Source organism: Podarcis pityusensis, assembly GCF_964106645.2.
Source record: "Podarcis pityusensis genome assembly, chromosome: 9".
In the NCBI taxonomy this organism is placed as follows: Eukaryota; Metazoa; Chordata; class Lepidosauria; order Squamata; family Lacertidae; genus Podarcis; species Podarcis pityusensis.
In genome coordinates, this window is record NC_138034.1 from 19,339,827 (window position 1) to 19,363,454 (window position 23,628).

At 44.4% G+C, this 23,628-nt stretch overlaps 1 protein-coding gene across 1 annotated transcript; it reads right to left on the reverse strand.

The window, feature by feature from the left end:
- Positions 1–4,819: 4,819 nt before the first annotated feature.
- SHISA3 (shisa family member 3) lies at positions 4,820–10,838 on the reverse strand (the record flags this gene model as incomplete). The annotated part of the gene is made up of 2 exons (XM_081020190.1): positions 4,820–6,717; positions 10,529–10,838. The coding sequence occupies 2 exons, from the start codon at positions 10,836–10,838 to the stop codon at positions 6,272–6,274; spliced, it is 756 nt and encodes a 251-aa protein (XP_080876316.1). The 3' UTR covers positions 4,820–6,271.
- Between the last annotated feature and the right edge of the window lie 12,790 nt (positions 10,839–23,628).

Below are 23,628 nucleotides of genomic sequence, written 5' to 3' on the forward strand. Positions count from 1 at the left end.
AGGAAGGTGGTAAGTCTCCTTTTTTTCCAAAAAAAAAATTATTCTTTTTATAACACAAATAAAAAACAGTCAGAAAGGACAAACAATACGAACAACTTCTTGTCATATCCTTATTTTTCTAACCATTGTTAAGTTGGTTTCCCCAAGTCCCACCTATCTGATTTTCATTTTACTTCATCTTTAGCAGTTTACATATACAGTGGTACCTCGGGTTAAGTACTTAATTCGTTCTGGAGGTCCGTTCTTAACCTGAAACTGTTCTTAACCTGAAGCACCACTTGAGCTAATGGGGCCTCCTGCTGCCGCCGCGCTGCTGGAGCACGATTTCTATTCTTATCCTGAAGCAAAGTTCTTAACCTGAAGCACTATTTCTGGGTTAGCGGAGTCTGTAACCTGAAGCGTATGTAACCTGAAGCGTATGTAACCTGAGGTACCACTGTATCATAATTTCTAACTTCACATTTTATCACTTACAAATAATACTATTTTAAAATACCCTATCTTCTACTTCTAACCCTACAGCCTATAACCACTTCCAAAGCTATTCTAAGGTTTAAATATTAACATATTTTTTCAAATATTCCTTAAACTTCTTCCAGTCTTCTTCCACCGCCTCTTCTCTCTGGTCTCAGTCTCCCGGTCAGTTCGGCAAGTTCCATATACTCCACCATCTTCATCTGCCATTCTTCGATAGTTGGTAAAGCTTGTTTCTTCCAATTCTTCACTAACAATATTCTCGCAGCTGTTGTGGCATACAGAAAAAAAGTAACAACCTTTTTGGGGATTTTACCCCCCACTATACCAAGTAAAAAGGCTTCTGGTTTTTTAATAAATGTGTTTTTCAACACTTTTTTCAATTCATTATAAATCCTTTCCCAGAAGTCTTTTACCTTGGGACACATGGAAGGTGGTAGGTCTCCTGGCCCAGCATCTGCATTGTATCCCTCACTGAGGGCAAGGAAGGGAGTTCATGAGTGGAACCCGCCCTGGAGGCCTCTCTGGCTGCCATCTTTGATTTGTCTTGAGAGATCTACTGAGGGGAGCACCTACATCATGCCCAGCTCTGAAATGCCCTGTCTGGTTTCTCTGGAGATGGGCAGCCTTACCCCAAGTTCCTTAAGCGGCTGAATGAGGAAGTAGTTGGGGATCTAACCTGATGCTTCAATCAGGGATAAAGTGCGTGGGGTGGTTCAGCTCATCCTCATCTTCATCTTCGTCACCCCCTCATCCCAGCCACTCCTCTGAGGAGCCCTGGGAGGAAGTGCAGGCCATGATGAAGCCACATGATGGACAGCTTCTTAAAAAGCAGAGACATCACCTTGCCAACAAAGATCCATATAGTTAAAGCTATGGTTTTCCCCTGATGTATGGAAGTGAGAGCTGGACCATAAAGAAGGCTGATCGCTGAAGAATTGATGCTTTTGAATTATGGTGCTGGAGGAGACTCTTGAGAGTCCCATGGACTGCAAGAAGATCAAACCTATCCATTCTGAAGGAAATCAGCCCTGAGTGCTCACTGGAAGGACAGATTCTGAAGCTGAGGCTCCAATACTTTGGCCACCTCATGAGAAGAGAAGACTCCCTGTAAAAGACCCTGATGTTGGGAAAGATGGAGGGCACAAGGAGAAGGGACGACAGAGGACGAGATGGTTGGACAGTGTTCTCGAAGCTACCAGCATGAGTTTGACCAAACTGCGGGAGGCAGTGGAAGACAGGAGTGCCTGGCGTGCTCTGGTCCATGGGGTCACGAAGAGTCGGACACGACTAAACAACAAAAATTCCCACAGAGCGAGGAAGAACCTCAAGGACCCTGGACATGAGTGAAGTAGGACCATTGCCCCCACATAGGAGCCAACTCCTAAGGGCCAAGGTCCCTTCAGCCCCCCAATAAAATATTTGAGCCCCCCTCCCCAAATGAGCATTGCCATTCAAATGGTATGTGTGTGCCGTGTCATGTGATCAGTTATGTGGGGCAAGGCTTACCATATTTTATTCAGGTTGGCATCTGTGGTCCCTCAGGCCAGGCCCAATAGCACAGGGGCCCAAAATGTCTCTTTCCTTCAGGCAGAAAGGAAGAAGCAAAAGAGGTGGATCTGCACAGGCCTCCGAGTCCAAATTTGAGCCAGATAGGGAGAGGAGATGGCTGCCAGGTTATGAAACTTCTCTCTTTGTCCGTCTGTTATCTGACATCTGTCACCCAATATTGGGAATATTGCTTGCTTCTGCAGATACTCTGTCCCAGAATGACCGTGCATGTTCACATGACCACATGTGGAATGTTCTGCCAACTGTGTTACACCCTCTCCAACACATTGGCAAGGCTGTTTTGTTAATGTACCTGCATCTTAACAGGGTGAACTTAATGCTATACCACTGAATCCTCACAAGCTGTGTCTTAATAGTTTAGGATTGCAGTTGCTGAGTGACAATCATTAAACAAATCCTGAAATTCTCAATGAGTTGTTCACCTGTGGACTTGGCCATATAAGATGCTTGAGAGCCATAGAAGATACCTGAGAGGATTTCCTTTTTACTTTTAAGTAAAAGCAAATCAAAAACCAAGCTGTTGTTATTTGAGAGCATTTTGCTGCTGCTCGGTTCATGACATTCCCAATACTGGGTGACAGATGTCAAATAACAGACGGACAAAGAGAGAAGTTTCATAACCTGGCAGCCATCTCCTCTCCATATCTGGCTCAAATCTGGACTCGGAGGCCTGTGCAACATTTCCAGTGTAATCCAAATCTGGGTTTATAAACAATATTCAAAGACCAACTCAATTTACGATACAAGGAACCTTTTCTTTTAGTGGTGGCATGCTCTGAACAGCAAATGTGATGTGGAGGACTTCAGTGAAATTCAGCACGCTTTTCTGAAATTACGTAATGAACGTTCCAATGACTGGCATCCAACGAGTTTACAAACAAGGTTTGGGTGGGAAAGGTCACCTGACCCTCAGGGACAACTTTGCAGGTGATATAAGGAACTGCCAGAGGAAAGAAAGGCTGTAGAAATCCTCTTGGGGCACTGGGTTCCCCAGATCTACATAGTGGTGTGTTTATTCTTGATCAGACTGAGGGCTAAAGAAATGAGACCTGTTTGTTGGTTGCTTGGTTAAGCCAGGGATGGGGAAGTTTCTTGGCCCAGAAGGCCTCACCTTTAAATCCCTCCAAAACCCAGAGGCCAACTCTTGATTCTTGTCCCATGATGTGACTGTTAAGTGGGAGGTCCTGCCCATCTATCAAAGTTGACCTGTGGGTCAACTCCCTTCAAAGCAGCACCCAGCAGGATTGAGTCCTCTCCTCACTAGCTGATGAGCAATGGGTTCAATCCTGCTAGCTGCAGGGGTCTGCATCACAGCACATTTCCCACAGGGGAGAAAAAACCAACTGCACAAACAGCATGGATAACCCCACATCCAGGTCATGCTCAGCCCTATATTTACACACGGGGAAATGGGAATGCCAAACTACTTCAAGCACACTGAATTTAAGTAGCTAGAATCAAAAATTTGAAAAATCGTTATCAGTGCAGAAATGTGGGTATGTTTCACCCGTTTCCTTGTTATGAGAGGTATTCAACTATGCTTTACTCACAGCAGACCTACGGAGATTAACAGGCCTAACTTAGTCATGTTCATTTATTTCAATGGGTCTACTTTGAGTAAAACCACCCTATATTTCTGCGTTTCCACCCCCTTCGTTCAGCCCAGACACTGAGATCCAGCTCCGAGGGCCTTCTGGCAGTTCCCTCACTGCAAGAAATGGAGTTACAGGGAACCAGGCGGAGGGCCTTCTCGGTAGTGGCACCCGCCCTGTGGAACGCCCTCCCACCAGATGTCAAGGAAATAAACAACTATCTGACTTTTAGAAGACATCTGAAGGCAAGCCTGTTTTGGGAAGTTTTTAATGTCTGGTGTTTTATTGTGTTTTTAATATTCTGTTGGGAACCGCCCGGAGGGGCTGGGGAAACCCAGTCACATGGGCAGGGTATAAAAAATAAACTGTTGTTGTTGTTGTTAGCATTAAAAACAGGAAATCATTGCTTTAATTGGCTACTCAACAGATTCAGAGGTGTATTCAAAAACACAACAGAACACAACAGTGTTTGCGGTTCGACAAAACTCTGGCGTCACATTTGTTATAACGGAGCTTGCGTCTACATATATTCTTAAATTAAAAACACGCTGCTTTACCTGGGCTCCTTTGGGAGGAAAAGGCAGGATAGAAAATTTAAAAACAACAAAAGATTTCTTAAAATTAAGATGCAGCACAAGAGATGGGAAACCTGCAGTTCTCCAGCTGTTGTTCAACTCCAACTCCCATAAGCCCCAACCAGCATGGCCAGTAGTCAGGGATGATGGGAGCTGCAGTCTAGGAACTTTGGGGGGGGGCAAAGGTCAGCCACCCCCAGTGTAAATAGTTTACACACCTGTTAATTTTGATTTCTGACCATTTTAAGTTGTGCAAAAAGTTTTCATGTACTCTCAGCAGGCCAATAAATTCAGCAGTCTTACAGGCCATTTTGCCAATTCAGAAATATAAGCAATTGTAGGAAAGTAAACTAGTTATGCTAGTGGGAGCCAGCATAATGAGTCCCACTAGTGCCATGGGGGTTTCCCTCCTCCCCACAAGCTCCATAAACAGCTCTGTGGGGGTCAGGAGAACCCCCAAAACAGCTCACAAGGGGCAGAGAGGGGATATTGCTCTATCAGAGGAAGCATCTCTACTGGCCTAATGGAACAGTCTCCCTAGTGCAACTCTGAATTCCACCCCATGTTTCCATTAATTCAAAACATAAACATATTGGACAACCAAAATATTGTTTCAGCCGTGGAGCGTTTTATTGGGAGAAAACCTGTGACTACAAAACATTGTCAAGCTTGTCAATACATTTTAAGTTACAGTTCTTAAACATTATTTTAGATAGTGCGGATTTTACAAAATAAAACTTTTATTTACCCAGCTTTGTCTTCTAAGTCACAGGACAAAAACTCAATAAATAGGCAAGGCTACTTCAGCATTTTAATGTTTTATATGCTGCACATTTGTGAAATTACTGTATAGCTTTTAGATGTTATTACAACTTATTCTCCTGACTGTGAGAAATTTTGTACAAACTCTTAGTTAAAGCTTGCATATTAGTGAAATACCCAGCAATCTCATCACATGTGAAACTGTCCTAGCACAACGGTCTATGCTATCACACATTCAAAACAGTGCATCACTTTTTTCCTGGCCCTACAAATGTTGGCATTGGTTAGTGTCTTTAATTCAGTGTTAAGATACCCTTTTTTAAAAATAAAATAAAAAATGGGGCTTATAATCATTAATTTTCTTTCATTTTATTATTGTTCTTTTAGTGACATGATCTTCCAATATCTATGAATAAATCTATTCCCTTTATAATAAGTGAAACTAATGCTGGTGAATTTTTTTAAGGTAAGCCTATATTTAAAACACACACAAAATGCAGGGCACGATCCAGTCAGATATCCCACTATCTGGAGCTGATATGTTCACATTGAAACCATCACTAATGCTACCTATTGCCTAAATAAATTATCCAAACAATGTTTTCCTTGTATCCGCCAGAACTCTGCTCATATTAGATCACAAAAATCATAGAATTGTAGAGTTGGAAGGGATCCTGAGGATCATCTAATCCACCCCCCTGCAAGGCAGGAATGTGCAGCTTTACTCACACAATGACACACATTGGTCAGGTGACACTTTCTGAATGCAGATATGCTCCAAATTAACATCAGTTGGGAAAGTGCATTTTATTCCAACAAGTCCAAAGGTAAAGTAAAGGGACCATTAGGTCCAGTCGTGACCAACTCTGGGGTTGAGGCGCTCATCTCGCTTTACTGGCCAGGTACAGCTTCCAGGTCATGTGGCCAGCATGACTAAGCTGCTCCGGCGAACCAGAGCAGCGCACGGAAACGCCGTTTACCTTCCCACCTGAGCGGTACCTATTTATCTACTTGTACTTTGATGTGCTTTTGAACTGCTAGGTTGGCAGGAGCAGGGACTGAACAACGGAAGCTCACCCCGTCGCAGGGATTCGAACCCCCAACCTTCTGATCGGCAAGTCCTAGTACCAAACGAAAATTCCTGCAATAATTGACACTTTTTCTAAAGGGTAACTCACCCATTCACGTTATTTTCAGTTCCGTAAGCAGAGAACACCACAATGAAAACCACGTAACACAGGAGTCCATTGTGCTTCCTAGCGAAAGCACTGTTTCGAACGCTTCGCTCAGCTCTGGCTAAGTTTCCGGAACGCTCTTCCCAGTTAGAGACGGCTCGGAGTCCAGAGGATAGGAGAAATATGGTCCCGACACCAAAAACCCAGAGGGCGGAGAGAGGCTGACGGAGTGGCCCATTTGCAAGCAGCCTGGCGTGTAAGGTGGAGGTGAAGGTGCCGCTGTACAGCTAGACTCTGGCCTGGCAAATGAAAACTTGCCGAGAGAGCCGGCCGTGCAACTTGAGCTGGCGGCAGAGCTAGATTGTCTCGATGGAGTCCTTAAACTAGTGGAGGTCAAGATCATGGGCAAAGTCTCCATCTGGTAGCTTCGGAGAGAAAACCGGATCGGCTGTGGCAGCGTTTGCTTTGGCCTTAAACACGTGCAGCAATAAACGGCGACAAAGGAGCCCACGAAAAGGAAGGCGAGGAATATTGATCCGACGATCAGGAATGGCACATAGACTGGTTCTGAGCGAGACAGGAAAAGTAAATTATGAACAGAATATAGCCAGGCTTTGTGCATTAGAAAATCATTGCTTTATATTCTTCCGTTTTCGGACAAAGGGCTTCACAAAGATGATGGCACAATAATCAGTCTTAATAGCATACCTGACACTAATTCTCTGGGTCACTCACTAATGGGTTGGAGCCAGACTAAATTAGTTCCACTTCGTTTCCAATCAAATCAATGGGAGAAAATTTAAGCTAAGATGAGCTTGTCCGATTGATTTTGATGATGCCTACATTCAACAAACTGAGTCTGGATCCAACCCCAGCTAAAATTCTAACTGCAAGCATCTAAATTCTTCTTAGTCAGGTCTCAACCAATTCCTGCACCAATCCATATTTTTTTCTGGTCAGCCTCCACTTTCTACACATGGAACAAAAATCTCACTGGACAAGTTAAAAAAAAAAAGTTTGCGATCAATGATTCCACCCTCTACTGGAATTCCCCAGTTAGTTCAAGCCACTCTAACCCTGTATTTCCATTCAGGGAACTTTCCTTACTTGAAAGTTGTTTGTTGTTAGAAGAGTAACTATTTCCAACAATATTTTTTCCACTTGGCATATCTGAACCGACTTTGCTACAAAATGCTTCCTTTTTCTTTGCTCCCCATTTCTTCTCCTTTCTGTTTAACTCTGAGAAAAACTTCTGTGAAATTCATAAGGCTATCTCACCGCTCGTGGTTATTATTTTTAGATGGTCCTAAGAAAAGTACTGCACTAGAGAACCCGGGATAATTCTCTTATTTTCAAGGGTGAAGGAAGTGCTTTTGGTTTCCAGCAATTTCTCCCTCCTTTATATGAAATGAACGTGTAAATTCCAAAACTAGAAATGTCTTAAACCAAAACACTACAGCGCCAGAGCTCTAGAATGCCTTTTTATGAAGACATTGAAATAAAGATTTTGTTGCAAAGTTAAATCTGCAGGCCTGACCATTGCTGTGGGACTGGTGAATGGAGCTGCAAACCTAGGCACACTTTAACTTGGGAATAAGTCCCAACGAATTCATAGGAAGTCGGAGGAAAGATGCCCTAAATTTGGCTGCAAATAATTTGCTGGCTGTATTTGCAAACTTCTTCAATTTTTTTTACAAGATGCAGAAAACGGGGCAGCGGGTGCACTGACTCGACAGGGATCCTGACTCTGAAAAGGATAGTAGACCAATTCTGCTCTTTTGAATGTTAAGGTTACAGCCTTGTGCACCGTTACTTGTTATGGGGGCTTAGATCTGATGTCAATCTTTGTGATTTCAGTGGGGACTGTTCTATATTTTGTTTTTGTTTTGTGCTTGGGAGTTTCTTTTCAAACTAGGTGGGGCAATTGGGTTTTTTTCCTACAAAACATCAACAATGTGCTTTGGGGGACATTGACAATAGTAAGAACATAAGGAGAGCCTGCAGGATCAGGCCAATGGGCCACCTAGTCCAGCATCCTGTTCTCACAGTTGCCTGTGGGAAACCAGCTAGTAGTATTCAAACGCAAGAGACCTCTTCCCTCCTGTGGTTTCCAGCAACTGACATTCACAATGTGACCTGAATATTTTCCTATTTAACCAGTGATCCAATTCTGAAGATCTAGGAAAACAAAAAGGAAAGATAAAAGCTGCAATAATGTTGTATTGCATCTTCTTTTACTGCAGTATATTTGGGGTGGGCTTTAAAGGGATTCTATTTTATTTTATTGAAGTTGCTTTCCTGGACTGGACAGCAGCAAAGTTTATGATGGGTTGAAGGTTTTCTAATCCAAGTACTGACTACCCAAGATAGCAGCTTTGAAAGTAGTAAGTCCATACTACGTACCTGAACAAGAAAGGTAGTGATCTCTCTGTAATATGTTTGTGTCCCATGAAAGGGCTGCTTTCTACCCCTTTTTAAAAGTCTAGGGAGTCAGTAAAGTTCTCCCAAGCATCGCCCATGAGCTCTGCTATTTATCTGCGACTCTGATCCTCTCTCAGCGGATTAAAAGCATGAAATAGAAAGGGGGGAAATGCTTGTCAGACTTTATATTTTTGAGGATTTACCAAGCCCACCTGCTTGGCTGGTGAATAACATTTTGAGCGCAATCGTGTGCAAGTTTACTCAGAAGTCCCACTGTGTCCAATGGGGCATACTCCTCTGTAAATGCACACAGAATTGCAGCCTTTGTCCCTTAATAACTGGTGAAAATAGCAGTGCCACACATGACCCCACATCTGATTTGGGGCAGATCCTGACCTCCTAGGATAGGTAGCAAATGCCCTTCACTTCTAGACAGACTTAAAGACACCCCCACTTTAAAAAATAAAAAACTTTTACAATGAATTCAGCTAATTAAACAGTCCTAAAATTTTGTTAAAGAAAGAATAGCTCAGTGCCAAGGACTATGCAATGTAGCGGCTTTCTAAAACACCACAGTGAGCTTTTTGCTAGAAAAAGGCATCAGGGTTTTCTTAAGATTAAAGGTAACCCTGCAACAACTGCTAGAATGCGTTCCGGAAAGACAGGCGGATTTCAACGCTACCCAAACTCTCTTGGGAATAAAGTCCTGGGACTTCTGAGCAGCCACTCTCAGGGCTTGGCGTGAAAAATAAATTTAGCCCAGCAATTTTCCTTTCATCAAGGCATGTGGTGGGGACCCATACAGGAGGAATATTTAAGACTGCCAACCTGCGCCCACTTTCTTCGCACTAAGTTCCGCAGAAATTTATGCCCAAGGAAATACACACATAAGCTGTCTGCTCTCCCTGAAGGTGCTTGTGGTTCCACACAGCCTGAAGGGCAAAATCTAAACAGGCGGTTTGTAGTGGGATCCATAGGCGCCAGGGCAGGAGGGTTGGACTGTGAGGAGATACGACAGCCATCTTCCAATATCTAAACGGCTGCCCCATGTTTTCTCCTGCTTTGGATGCTACTAACCAACGACTTCAATTTACAAGAAAAGAGATTCCGACTAAACATTAATAGTAACTTTTGGACTGTATGAGCCGTTTGACAGGAGAACGGCCTCAAATCTTGGGAGATGATGGGCTCTCCTTCCTTGACGGCCACCTGTCATGGATGATCTGGTTGAAATTCTTGCATTGCAGAGGGCTGGACTAGAAAACCCTCGGGGGTCCCTTCCAACTCTGCGATCCTAACACATCACATTGATTCCTGCCATCACAGAGGGTTCGACTAGATGACTCTCAGGATCCCTTCCAACCCTGCCTTTAGTTCTGCATTGCATGGAGGTGGACTAGATGATGATGATGATGATTCTTATTCTTATTATTAAATTTTATTTATACCCCGCCCTCCCCAGCCAAGACCGGGCTCAGGGCGGCTAACACCAGGTATAAAACAATTAATTGAAATACAACTGAAAAACAAGATTAAAACACAACATTAAAATGATGATTCTCAGGATCCCTTCCAACCCTGCCTTTAGTTCTGCATTGCATGGAGGTGGACTAGATGATGATGATGATGATGATTCTTATTCTTATTATTAAATTTTATTTATACCCCACCCTCCCCAGCCAGGACCGGGCTCAGGGCAGCTAACACCAGGAATAAAACAATTAACTGAAATACAACTTTAAAACAAGATTAAAACACAACATTAAAATGATGACTCTCAGGATCCTTTCCAACTCTGCATTCAGTCCTGAATTGCACGGGGGTGGACTAGATGCCCCTTCCAACTCCGAGTCCGCGTTTCCACGCCACCGGGGACCCGCTTCTTTCCCCCGCAACCCAACCCCACTCCTCCCTCCCTCCCTCCTTCCTCGCCCGGCGGTTCCCGGCCGACACTCACGGGCGCTGCCGGCCGGCTGCTCCGCTTGCGCCGGGTCGTTGGTGCAGCCGCCCTGCTCGAGTCTCGCGCCGGCGTCGGCGCAGCAGTAGCGCAGGGCGCACGAGCCGCAGCAGATGGCGGCGTCGGGCGCGTCGAAGCGCTCGGGGCAGGCGAAGCCGGCCGAGTAGGCGCCGCGCGCGTCCAGCCAGCCGTGGCAGTACTCGCCGCCGCCCAGCGCCGCCGCCACCGCCGGGCCGCCGCCCCACCGCCCGGCCAGGCAGCAGCAGCAGCAGCCCAGCGCCAGGCAGCGCAGCCAGGCGCCCGGGCCCATGGCCGACCCTCGGGCGACTCCCGCTGCCCGCCCCGAGGCGCCCCCTGAGGAGGGAGAAGGCGGGGACGGCGCTCCAGGCCGCCGCCGCCGGCCCCTCCCGCTCCTCCTCTCCCCGCCGAAGCCTCTGGGCCACCGACGTCGAGGCGCCCCCTTCCGAGAGCGCCTCAGGGTGGGCTTCGCGCCCTTCTCGGGGATGGTGGTTTTCGCCTTGTCCTCCGGGGTATGTTAGAAGGGACCACGAGGGTCCTCTAGCCCAGTGGTTTCCAACCTTTTTGGGGGAGGGCCATGCCACACCTAAGCATCTCTAAAATCTTGATTGACAACCCCCCCACGTGACATATTATTCAAAAAGTGAACTCCTGTTCAAGTGGAGGAAGCCGAAAAAGCCATTAACTGTTGATAACTCATTCTGGAATTGCCCCCCTTAAAATTCAAATTGCCCCACGTTGGGAACCATGGCTCTAGCCAAACCCATTCTATGCTGTTATTATGATGGTGGTTACATATACAGTGGTACCTCAGGTTACATACGCTTCAGGTTACAGACGCTTCAGGCATAGCTGTCAAGTGTCCCTTATTTGAAGGGACAGTCCCTTATTCCAGAGCTATGTCCCGCTGCTGTCCCTTATTGATGGATGTCCCTTAAATGTCCCTTAAATTATGTCCCTTAAATTTCAAAGGAAGCAGCTCCTCTCCCTCCCTCCCTGCCAGTCAGGGAGGAGGGAGGCTCCAACTGTGTTGCTTGGTTGTGTTGCTCACCCAATAAGAAGTCTAAGAACGACTGGGGGGTGGAGCTTGCATGCCTTGTGTGTGGCTAGTTAATGCAAGCTGAGGGGTTTTTTGAATGCTGGGCGCCATTTTGTTGCACGTGCTGCTGCAAACTTTGCAGTGCAAAGCCAGGCCGGGGAGCCATCTTAAGTTGAGGCTGCATAGGCCTTGTGGTGCATGTGATTCAGATTCTATTCAGTTGAACCTCTGGTTACAAAGTTGGTTGGACAGTGTTCTCGAAGCTACCAGCATGAGTTTGACCAGACTTCAGGAGGTCAGGAAGACTGGAGTGCCTGGAACAGGTGAGGCTGCAGGTCCCTTATTTTGGCTGCTGGCCCCTTATTTTCAAGGCTGCTGGTCCCTTATTTTCAAATCTGTAAGTTGACAGCTATGGCTTCAGGTTACAGACTCCGCTAACTCAGAAACAGTACCTCGGGTTAAGAACTTTGCTTCAGGATGAGAACAGAAATCGCGCGGCAGCGGCGGGAGGCCCCATTAGCTAAAGTGGTACCTCAGGTTTCAGGTTAAGAACAGACCTCCGGAACTAATTAAGTACTTAACCCAAGGTACCACTGTATTATATACCCCGCCTTTTTCCTTGACAGGCTCAAGGCGGCTTACTAATTATTAAGAGAAAACAGAACCGCTAACGACATAGAATGATAACTTGAGGGTGTAATCGCAATAAGTAAATGTCATTCTTTCCATCCAGCCTTTTAAGCAGACCCAAGCATGTGAGAGCAGCAAGAAGGCCCATGGAGCCACCTGTTTCCCTTTCCCAAATAGGCGTTGAGGGCAGTGCAAGGGGGCGCAAAATAATAATAATTAACAACAATAAATAAATAAACAAGGAATTGTCCCTATTGCCTAGGGGCAGTCCCAGATTTATTTGTTCCAGTTGTGGCAGAAGATGATAATAAATTTAAAAGTTTCCACCACGTGTGGTGAGTTATCCTGGACATCCTTAAATTTTTAATGTTTTTCCTTTTCTTCTTCTTGGGCTCTGATTTCCCCCCCCTCCCCCCGTGATTTGTTGGTATGTGATGAGTCCCAGATTTACGTAACCTCCAGCATGAAAATAGGGACGTCCTATTCCATCATCATCATCATACATTTATTATTTATATCCCTGCCCATCTGGCTTGGTTGCCCCAGCCACCCTGGGTGGCTCACAACATACCGTACATAAAAGCATAATAAAACATTTAAAGAACTTCCCAATATAGGGCTGCCTTCCTGTCTTCTAAAGGTTTTATAGGTTACTTAACTGCTTGGCTTGGGGGGTCGCATAACTCCATACCCTCCAACCGTTCACCAATGAAAATAGGGACGTCTGATGGAAAAGTGGGGCATTCTGGGATCAAATCAGAAACCGGTATGTCTTCTGTAAATCTGGTACTGTTTCTGGGTAATAGGGACACTTGGAGGGTGTGTAATAATGACAATGGTGCCCACCTGATGCCCACTTGAGATGTGCTAGAACTGAGTTCCCATGAGTTCCAGCTTGGAAAAAAAGTCTTGCTACCTACATAGAAAACTGTAACTGAGGGTGTAATCGTTGTAAGTAAATGCAATTCTTTCCAGCAAGCCTTTAAGCAGGCCCAAGTGTGTGAGAGCTGTAACCAGGCCCACAGAGCCACTTGCTTCCCTGACCCAAACATGCCTTTAGGGCAGTGCGAGGGGGCACAGAATAATAATAATTAATAAAAACAGAATTGTCGCGAAAACAATAAAGCGGTGGGGTTTTGTCCTCGCTCAGGGCACTTGCCATGCGTCCCTCACACTGAAACACCTGTGTCAGACCTGCCTAGAGGCACCTCATCCAAAACTGTTTTTGTAGCCATTTCTTTAAAAGTTTGGTACAGCCAAAATGGGATGAAAATGTTTAAACAGGTATGATTAAAGGAGGGGGCAGAATTATAAGATCCAATTTTGCCTGCAAAAGGTCCCCTTGCAAAACATGTCCATAGACCAAGGAGCGGGGATTGGCATGTGCACGGTATGTATGCATGCACAGTACAAACATTCATTAGCTTGTTTGCAATGTGTAAAACAATTCATAGAATCATATGTAGAGTTGGAAGGGACCCAAGGGTCATCTAGACCAACCCCCTGCAAGGCAGGAATCTCAGCTAAAGCTTCCATGACAGATAGCCATCCAACCTCTGCTTAAAAACCTCAAAGGAAGGAGGCCCAAGACCCCAGGGGGAGAAATCCTAGCCAGAAGTCCATCAAAAACAAGTGGCCATTGTTGTATCAAGCTGTTTGTTCAATGACATATCTTATGATCCTTTTTTCTTATTTATTTTTTAACTGTGTCGGAAGACTCATGCATCCCCTTCCCACTTGGAACCGAATCCATGGTTGCATTTGGCTTCTGAAATCTATGCAGACTGAGCCAACACTTTTTTTTTACAAAAAAAAAGTGGTCTGAAAGACTAGAAACTTGCTTTAATAAAATTAATCTGCTAAACATGACACTTCATGAGCCTGGTATTGCACAACAAACCCAGCAGGTTATGGAATGCATACAGCTTCAAGCATGACAGGCCATAAAGGTAAATATTTAGGAAAGCCTATTTCTGTATGTTCCAGATAAATTGTGAATCAAGTCAAAAAGTGCCTAGGATGCTTATCACACAGTGGGAACCCTTGGATGAAAGCTGCCAGTGGTATCTGACAAGCTAAGCTGTCTTCCTCCTGACAAAGTTGATGTTCTATTTACCTCAGTAAAAAGATGGAGTTAATTCTGAATGCCTGCCTGGTCTCTCTTCAGCTTTCTGTTGAGAAGAGGGGAGTAGAATAAGAAAAAAGAAAATATGCATATATTAGGAACTGGAGCAATGCAGACATTGTGGGGCCAACAATTAATTGCAATGGACAATCTCCCATTCTGCCCTTTCTCTACTTGTTCTCCAGTGCCTAAAACAAATCTATAGGACAGTTAGAAAGGGCAAGATGAGTAACTGAAACTTAATGATAATGCTAGTGTTTATAGGTATACAACAACCCACTGTCAAGATTAGTCTGTGGAAACAGACTCTTGCATAAAGGTTCTTTGCAAATCTGGGAAAGTAAATGAGGTAATGATTAAAAGAAATGATTGGGGGAGGCAGGGGGATAAGGGGAAAAGCAAAAAGGAGATGCAAGCAGGAATGTATTAATGCAAATTAACCTATTATATTTTGTAAGTCTAAGAGAGAACATCTTGTCCATTTTCAGTTTTGTTTTGTCTTTCTTCCCTGATTTGGTCAATAATAGGTTTGCAATTATGACGGGGAATGTCCCAGTTGATTACTTTGGCTTCTTCTATATTTTCACTTTTAGAAATTAAATAGATTGGCATTATAATGTCATTCAGGTATTACTAATGATATTCATACTAATACCAGTAATTAGTATGCCACACATACTAATACAGATAATTAACAAAATGCAGCTTTTGTGATAAAAGTCCAGTTGCCTGGATTCTCTTTTTAGCTTTGTATTTTCCAATAACTTAGGAGATCTCATAAGCATATTTCATCTCTCCCATCCCCCAAAAAGAGAATTTTATTGGAGTTTGAGCTTGGTGATTTGCTTTGACAAATAATGGAAAGGGGAAACACCCTTTTATGAGTTACAACATACATACATAAAAATACATGCATACAATCAAATCCAGCCTGAAAATTGCTCAGAAACCAAGAGTTAGAGCTGTTCTGTGTTTCCAATATGTTTTCTGTCTCCTGTTTGGCTGTCCTGAGTAATTGTCACATACAGCTGTCATACAAAGAGCAGTGTTGTTAACTGGGCAGGTTCCCAGTCACTTCCTATTTGCAATGCTCTGATGCTTACATTGCTATGCACTCTTGTCACAGTATTTCTTCTGTCATTGCATCTCCATAGATAAGCCTTTTGTAATAATGACTTAAGGGCTATTTGTCTCTTTCCAAGGCTCAGGCCTAGTGATCCTGTTAAACCATTGAGAAGAGTATTGCAATATTAACAAAGCAAAGTATGACATATTTGAATTGGCCGATTTCCCCGTTCCATGCATTTTTAAAACAAGACATCTTTCCCACTTCTGCCAGCAACTCTGTCAGTCCATTTTAAGGCACGTTGAGTCAACGGCAAATTGTTTTGTCATTTTATATGGATGTCCACCCCACGCCAAAGACTCAGATAGGGAACAAAGGAAAACAATGAAGTTCCATCACATTCACTGAAAATTCACCAGCCCGCACAAGTAGGTCTTGTAAGACTTCCCAACGGTGCTTAAGCCTGTATTTCGGCAGGTCTGTAGCGGGACAGCCTTGTTGTCTGAACCTGATGCACACCAATGTATTGATACAGAATGCTCCGAACGAAAACACCCCTCGATTTGCAGGTTAATCGAGTGGGAACTGAGCATTTTGCAAAAGGCAAAGTAAGGTTGGGAAATCCTCTAAGAAGAGGGGTTGGTTTAATAAACTATATCACCCTCAGCATAACCAAGCACTGTGTCCAGTGTTGGCATTATTATGCAGCCTAGATGATGCTACATCTAAGTTGTTACCTCCTGCAAGCATCCTCTAGTCACAGCGGTTCTCAACCTGTGGGTCCCCAGATGTTGTTGGACTACAACTCCCATCATCCCTGAGCTCTGGCCTTGCTAGCTAGGGGTGATGGGAGTTGTAGTTCAACAACATCTGGGGACCCACAGGTTGAGAAAGGCTGCTAGTGCTTCCACACTTCTTGGAAAGAACTTGTCTGCCTTGAACATGTATGTGTGGAGCAGAATAGGCGTATTCTGAGCATCAGGTAGAGTTGGGGTGAATACAGAGATGTGAGGACTGGGGAAAGCTACTTTCCCTCCTGTTCCCTGACCCAACAACATTCTAGAATTAATAAAGAACTAATGGACATACCAAGAAATCTGGGTCACCTGCATCTCCACTATACATTCTTGAGAAAAGGAGCAATAAGAGGACACTAGAGAAAAGAAAAATAAAGACAGCTATTATTGCCTGTTGAGTAGTTTTAGACTTTGTATTTAAGGGGTCACCCTCTTTAGATGGTGTGTATGACTCCACTTCCTTCAAAATGTGCTACGCCACCCTTGCAGCGTTTAGTAACTCCTCATTCTGCTGAGCTGGGATCTGGACTTCTGCCCGAAAGCTCTACTCAGATGGTACCACAGGTTTCCAAGGGATTCCTCTGTTGCCTGCTGTCCCATGCTCCTTCCCCAGAATAAGGCTTTTGTGGCTGGGGAAGGACACTAGCAGGAAATGGGAAGCACTGGCCAAGGAGCGTGTTGTAAATGTTCATACTGAACAATTTTACTGCCTTATGGTTGCTTTGAAGAAGGCATGGTGAACCGAGCCTCTGCTACCTCTCCCCCCAATGGGCTATTGGCAGATTCCAAGACCACGGCTACTGTTTTCTTCATGTACCCCTCTTGCTTCTGGGATGGCAACTGTGGGGCAGAGCTGTCTCTCTCAAGGGCCACTGGTGACTGATCATTGTTTGGAGTGTGGAATAATTCCTTCTGGAAACGTTTCAGAGTCTGTTCTGAAGGCTGGTTTGGGAAACCTGTGAACTTAACCTGGTTCACTCTTTCTGAAACAATACATGAGATACAGCCAAGTAATGTATGCAAAACATTTCTGCTCAGCAGAAATTCCTATGATGCTCTTCACACGTCTTCAGCACCCACATCCAGTTAGAAGCACAGGAATTCCTTGTGAGTTAATAGCCTTGTATTTTCAATATCTTTGTGAGCGGCAAATTGTTTGGCAAGCTAATCCCCAAGAGGCAGGGGTCCACACAGCAAAGCATTAAGGTCCTTCTCACTGGTAGATGCCCTGGCCTGCTATTCTAAGCAGTAAGCTTGATATAGGCAGTGCCATTATTGGAGAAAGTGACTTTCTCTTTAAGGAGGTCACTTCCCAGCAAAATAGTCTCTTACCTTTTCTGGCATCCTTTGGCCAGGTTTGGCCCTCTGGAGACACTTTTATCTGTTTTTGGGTGGACTGACTAGGTTTCAATAAAGATGTAGTTAGAAGCCTCTTCTAGCCTCCAAATCGCCTTCTGGAGAATAGGCTGGTCCCTGGGAATATTATCTTTGCTGTTATATCTGTTAGTAAAATAGTTTCAGTAAACCGCTTAGAAGTTTTACTCTTTAAGCGGCATACGAATTATGTCAAATAACAATGTATTGTTTTAGTAAAAATAATATAAATATTCAGATCATGCTTTGAAATATACCCACAAATGTTCTTATTACCAGGACTCATATATGTGTACCTTATTTCCTGGTGATAATATATGTTCTATATGAAACGTTTCCCGTAATCTCTTTAAGATTACAGCAGATGTGTCATCTTTACTTTCTAACCGAGGTGCACAGAGAATGAAGCTAAGGAGAACTGGCAAGTCTGTTCTAGTGGCCCCTTTGATCCTTTTTTCTTCTAGAAAAAATATTGGGAAAAACCAAGCGCTAAGAAGAATCACAGCGAAAATGTCCCATTCCTCTCTCTAATTGTAAAATGCATGTATATATTAATTAGAGCAAGAAGAATGAAACTTGCCAAAGGCTGATGCAGATTTCAGCACCTTTGGTAATTTATCACTGAACTCCACTGGATGGTTTTAGTCCCTGTGTGCTGTGTTTTTTAAAACCCTGTCTGGGGGAACAGGGGCAAATGCATTTTATTTTCATTTCCTCTTAAATCTCCTCCCGTCATTTCACGGTGGGAATATGGGTGTGGATCTCTCCATCTGACCACTTGTCAAACATTTCAGACGCCTGCGTTGCTAATTTGAACCACCAGCAGGTTAAGGAAAACAAAAAAGAACAAAGTGTGCTGTGTACCAGCAATAAAACTCTCTAGACCAGCAGCATGTTTGTCAAAAAAAAAAGTTCGGCTGTTTCTCAAGCTCCTTGCAATGCGAGGGCTACTTTCTCTCTCCATCCTGCGTCATCATAGAAATAAGGAAAAGTTTGCTTTTCTCCTCAAATGTTGGTTTTTGTTTTGTTTTGTTTGCAGCTGATAAAGAGCTGTTCTAATTCTTCTTGCCATCGCTTTTCCTTTACAAAGATAAGCATACGATGGGTTTCTAACCCACAAATAGCCTGGACAAAAAGGCAGTCTTATGATAATGAAAGTCTAATTCATTCCTGACCCTTTTAGCATGAGTTGAGGTGGTTGTATAGAAGCCCCACCGTGAGAAATTTTGCTAGGGCGAATGAATCTTTTTTTGCATCTGAAATTCTGCCCATGCTTTTTCGAATGCCAGTGGAGGAATATCAAGTTGCCCTGAAATTTCACTTCAAGTGAAACTGGAAGGAAAATGGTATTGTCAAAAATGAATGCAAATTGGCATTTAAGGTTCTGCTGTAGTAAAACAAAGACACATCAATCCCTGGCAGAAATGGATGAGTAATTGTCTGCTGATTTGGGCAGCTGGGTCAAGAATTATAGACCAAGCAAGACATTGCCACTTCTTGGGCCAACTGCTCTTTCATGTTAGTGCAGGCAAACTTTGGGGTTATGCAGAGCTCTTCCTCTTCATTGCTTTCTCCAGCTCTTCTTGGGAATCCAGGTAGTACAATGGCTAAGAACGAGAGCTGTTACTGAGCCTAAAAGCCTTCCATTCAAATCTTACTTCAGCCACAAACATCTTTCTGCATCAGTCCCACGGCTGCAATACTTAGACACTGGCCTACCTTATCAGGTTGTTCTAAGACAGGGCTCCTCAACCTTTTTGGGCCCGGAAACATTTGAAAATTTCTTTTAATTAACAGAATTTGTGTACCTCTAAGCCTCTAAACGGTTAACAAAAGAATTTAAAAATAGATTAAAATAGTCAAAAAACCGACACTAAAAATAGGTTTATAAAAAGGCAAAAGAATAAAATCAAAAGTATACGTGATAAGCTAAAATTACAGATTAAAGTATACATCAACTTTACATGTCAGGTTAAACTTTTGTGGGCACTGCAAAATACCCATTTCACATAAGAAAAACTGCTGATGCTCAAGACTCCTCCCCCTACAAACAGGCAAAACACCCACACACCCCAAAACTAATAAAACAGACCAAAGAGAGTCAACCCAGCTGCCAAACAATCCCTGCAAAGCTGTTATTCATTCATTTTAAAGATAAAATATGGTAGAGGCAGGGTGCCTGAGGGTGCCACATTGGTGACTGCAGGAGTAAGGGAATAATGATACAAATCAAGTTAAGCACCTTTCAATTTCATTGATTTCAGCTAAAAAAAGTAAGCGCATGCTGTATCACATTGAAATCAAGGGAACTTAATAATAATAATAATAATAATAATAATAATAATAATATTTTATTTATATCCTGCCCTCCCCAGCTGAAGCTGGGCTCAGAGCAGCTAACAACAGTAAAAATAACTCAGTTTACATAAAATCACAATCAATTAATTGAAATACATGCTAAAACCAATTCATTCCAAAATCAATTCAGAGTCAAATTAATGGCATACATACTTTTGGCCTGATCATATCCACATATCATACATAGCATTTAAGAACTATGTCAGTGCTAAGTATTATTCCGCATTTGGCTTAAATAGCAAAAATAAAAGCTCTGCCAACTGATGAACCTAAGAGTCAGCCCCACTGAACACAGCAGGATTTAATTCTGAAACAAACGTAGATAGGATTCTGCTGCGTATGTTGCAGGGCTGCATTTGCTGCGTTTTAGGAGGTTGTTTGAAACTTTGAAACTCCTGCGTTAAAATTTGCGCAGGCCCCCCCCCAATCGCCTTCATTACTACAGTGCTAAAGTGGCTTGGACTGATCTGTTGATTATTATCAACGATGACAGAAAGGTCTGCTGCAAAGTTGCTAAGAATTGCAGTTTTGGTGTAACACTCTCGGTGAGTTTAAGGCATTGTGGTGCATCCATATATCCACGGTGAGGAATGGGGCTGACCTCACTGGTGACAATGGCATCCCATACACAAACCATATGAAATCAAGAAGTTGCCTGATAAGTGGGCAGGTATTTGTGGATCCAATGTTAGGCTAGCCATTGGAATGTCTTCATGGGCTAGACTAAAAGCCTTTAAGCCACAAAGCAGCCACAGTGATTCCAATGACTGCCCTCATGAATGGGGCGAGAATAGGCTTTAGACTCCCAGCTCAGGACACAGGCTCATTTGACTGCCAAAAAAACAGCTGGGGAGGCTTAGGCACTCCCAGCAAAAGAAGCTGGCCGGGTGCGAGCTAACCAATGAGCCTGTTCTTCTCTGCAGCTCTGAAAGCATGGGGCAGCCAATTCAAACCCCAGTCACTTTTCCAATAATAAATTGCTTGTTACAAAAGTTGGGTGCCTTCCCCAATCTCTGCAAGATTCCTGGGGGTTCCAGGCACTCACCCCGGACTTGTGTTACTTTGGAGAATTGAGGCACAGCAGAGACTGTTGTAGCTTTAAGAAAGATGGTTTATTCCCCTATTTACACCTTCAGTTTGCATGGAAGGAGTCCAAATCTTACAGCATGGCTCTTTCAAGAGCGCCTTGTACCCCCACAGCAGTGCAGCCAGCCTTCAGCTAGCCTGCCCAAGATGATGGCAATGGTGATTATATTTATACCCCACCCATCTGGCTGTGTTTCCCCAGCCACTCCAGGTGGATCCCAGCAGAATAGTAAAGACAGGATTGTTATGTTGAGAGTGAACATATCAGACGACAGAGTGGTTCTTCAAACAGCTCTTCTTTACTCACAGGCCAGAACAGAACTGAACTGAAGGGTTCAGCCAGCCTGCTTATATAGAGCTCCACTACAACGCAACTGTAACAACTTTCTGTAACTATCCAATCACTGAATGTCACTTTCAATCCCTTATTTGCATATGTGGACATCTACAGTATCCCCCTGCTGGCCCAGGGTGAGAACTTCAGTACATAACAAGGATAAAACATCAAACACTAAAAACTTCCCTAAACAGATGTCTTCTAAAAGTCAGATAGTTGTTTATTTCCTTGACATCTGAAGGGAGGGCATTCCACATGGCGGGCGCCACTACCGAGAAGGCCCTCTGCCTGGTTCCCTGTAGCTTCACTTCTTGCAGTGAGGGAACCGCCAGAAACCCTCAGAGGAGGACCTCAATGTCTGGGCTGAGTGATGGGGGTGGAGATGCTCCTTTAGATATATTGGTCCGAGGCTGTTTAGGGCGTTAAAGATCAGCACCAACACTTTGAATTGTGCTCGGAAACGTACTGGGAGCCAATGAATATCCATTAGGTCTAGGACATGTTAAATCAGAGGTCAGCAAACTTTTTTAGAAGAGGGCCAGTCCACTGTCTCTCAGACCTTGTGGGGGGCCGGATTATATTGGGGGGGGGGATGAATGAATTCCTATGCCCCACAAATAACCCAGAGATGCATTTTAAATAAAAGGACACATTCTACTCATGTAAAAACACACTGATTCCTGAACCGCCCGTGGGCCAGATTTAGAAGGCGACAGGGCCGGATCCGGTCCCCAGACCTTAGTTTGCCTACCCATGTGTTAAATGGTCCCGGCAGTCACTCCCTTTCACCAATCTAGCTGCCGCATTCTGGATTAGTTGTAGTTTCTGCGTCACCTTCAAAGGTAGCCCCACGTAGGGCACTTCTCCTCTTCCCCAAACCCCTTGCTACCAGACTCCCTTTTCCTGTCACCTCACAACCCCCCAATCTTCCAAACCCCCCTGCCTCTGTTCACACCTCAAGGCAGAGGGCAAAGGACAGTTCTCTTGCATTGCCAGCGGCTCTCAATGGTCTTGTATTGTTTCTTAACGGCCCTGGCTTGGCAAGGTCATTTTGCATAAGCTAGCCCAGGGAATCCTACAGCTTGTATCTCTCCCTTCACATCCGAAATGATCAAAATCCTACCAGTTATTAATTTCTAGGGGTTTGGGGGTGTATCCCACAAATCTATAACAAGACTTACTGAAACGAAGTGACTAGTTCCCAAGACATAAAGGTAAAGGGCGCCCTGACCATTAGGTCCTGTCATGGCCGACTCTGGGGTTGTGGCGCTCATCTTGCTTTATTGGCTGAGAGAGCCGGCGTACAGCTTCCAGGCCATGTGGTCAGCATGACAAAGCCGCTTCTAGCGAACCAGAGCAGCGCACGGAAACGCCTTTACCTTCCCACCGGAGCGGTACCTATTTATCTACTTGCAGTTTGACATGCTTTCAAACTGCTAGGTTGGCAGGAGCAGGGACCGAGCAATGGGAGCTCACCCTGTCGCAGGGATTCGAACTGCCGACCTTCTGATCGGCAAGTCCTAGGCTCTGTGGTTTAACCCCCAGCGCCACCCGCATCCCTAGTTCCTGCGATATACAGAGGGACAAAACTGCTTGTTTGAAAAGTGTCTTAACCTAATGAGCTGATCGTGCCTTTGGTTAAACTCACTTGCATGGAGTGTGTGTCTGTGTGTGCTTGTGACACTATGCAGTGGGAAGCCATCCTTTTCTGCTATGTGCATGACCATGGTTATAGCTGGGGAGGGGCAACTGCCCCCCCCCCCCCGTAAAGTAAAACAATAGAAATACTTAACTAACTGACCAATCACATCAGTTCTGCCCCCTCTAACAAAGTCATGCACCCCCCCCAACAAAAATCCTGGCTATACCCATGTGCCATGAAGATCATGGCTACTGGTCCCATCACCTCCTGGCAAATAGAAGGGGAAGAAATGGAGGCAGTGAGAGATTTTACTTTCTTGGGCTCCATGATCACTGCAGATGGTGACAGCAGTCACGAAATTAAAAGACGCCTGCTCCTTGGGAGAAAGGCGATGGCAAACCTAGACAGCATCTTAAAAAGCAGAGACATCACCTTGCCAACAAAGGTCCGTATAGTTAAAGCCATGGTTTTCCCAGTAGAGATGTTTGGAAGTGAGAGCTGGACCATCAAGAAGGCTGATCGCCGAAGAATTGATGCTTTTGAATTATGGTGCTGGAGGAGACTCTTGAGAGTCCCATGGACTGCAAGAAGATCAAACGTATCCATTCTTAAGGAAATCAGCCCTGAG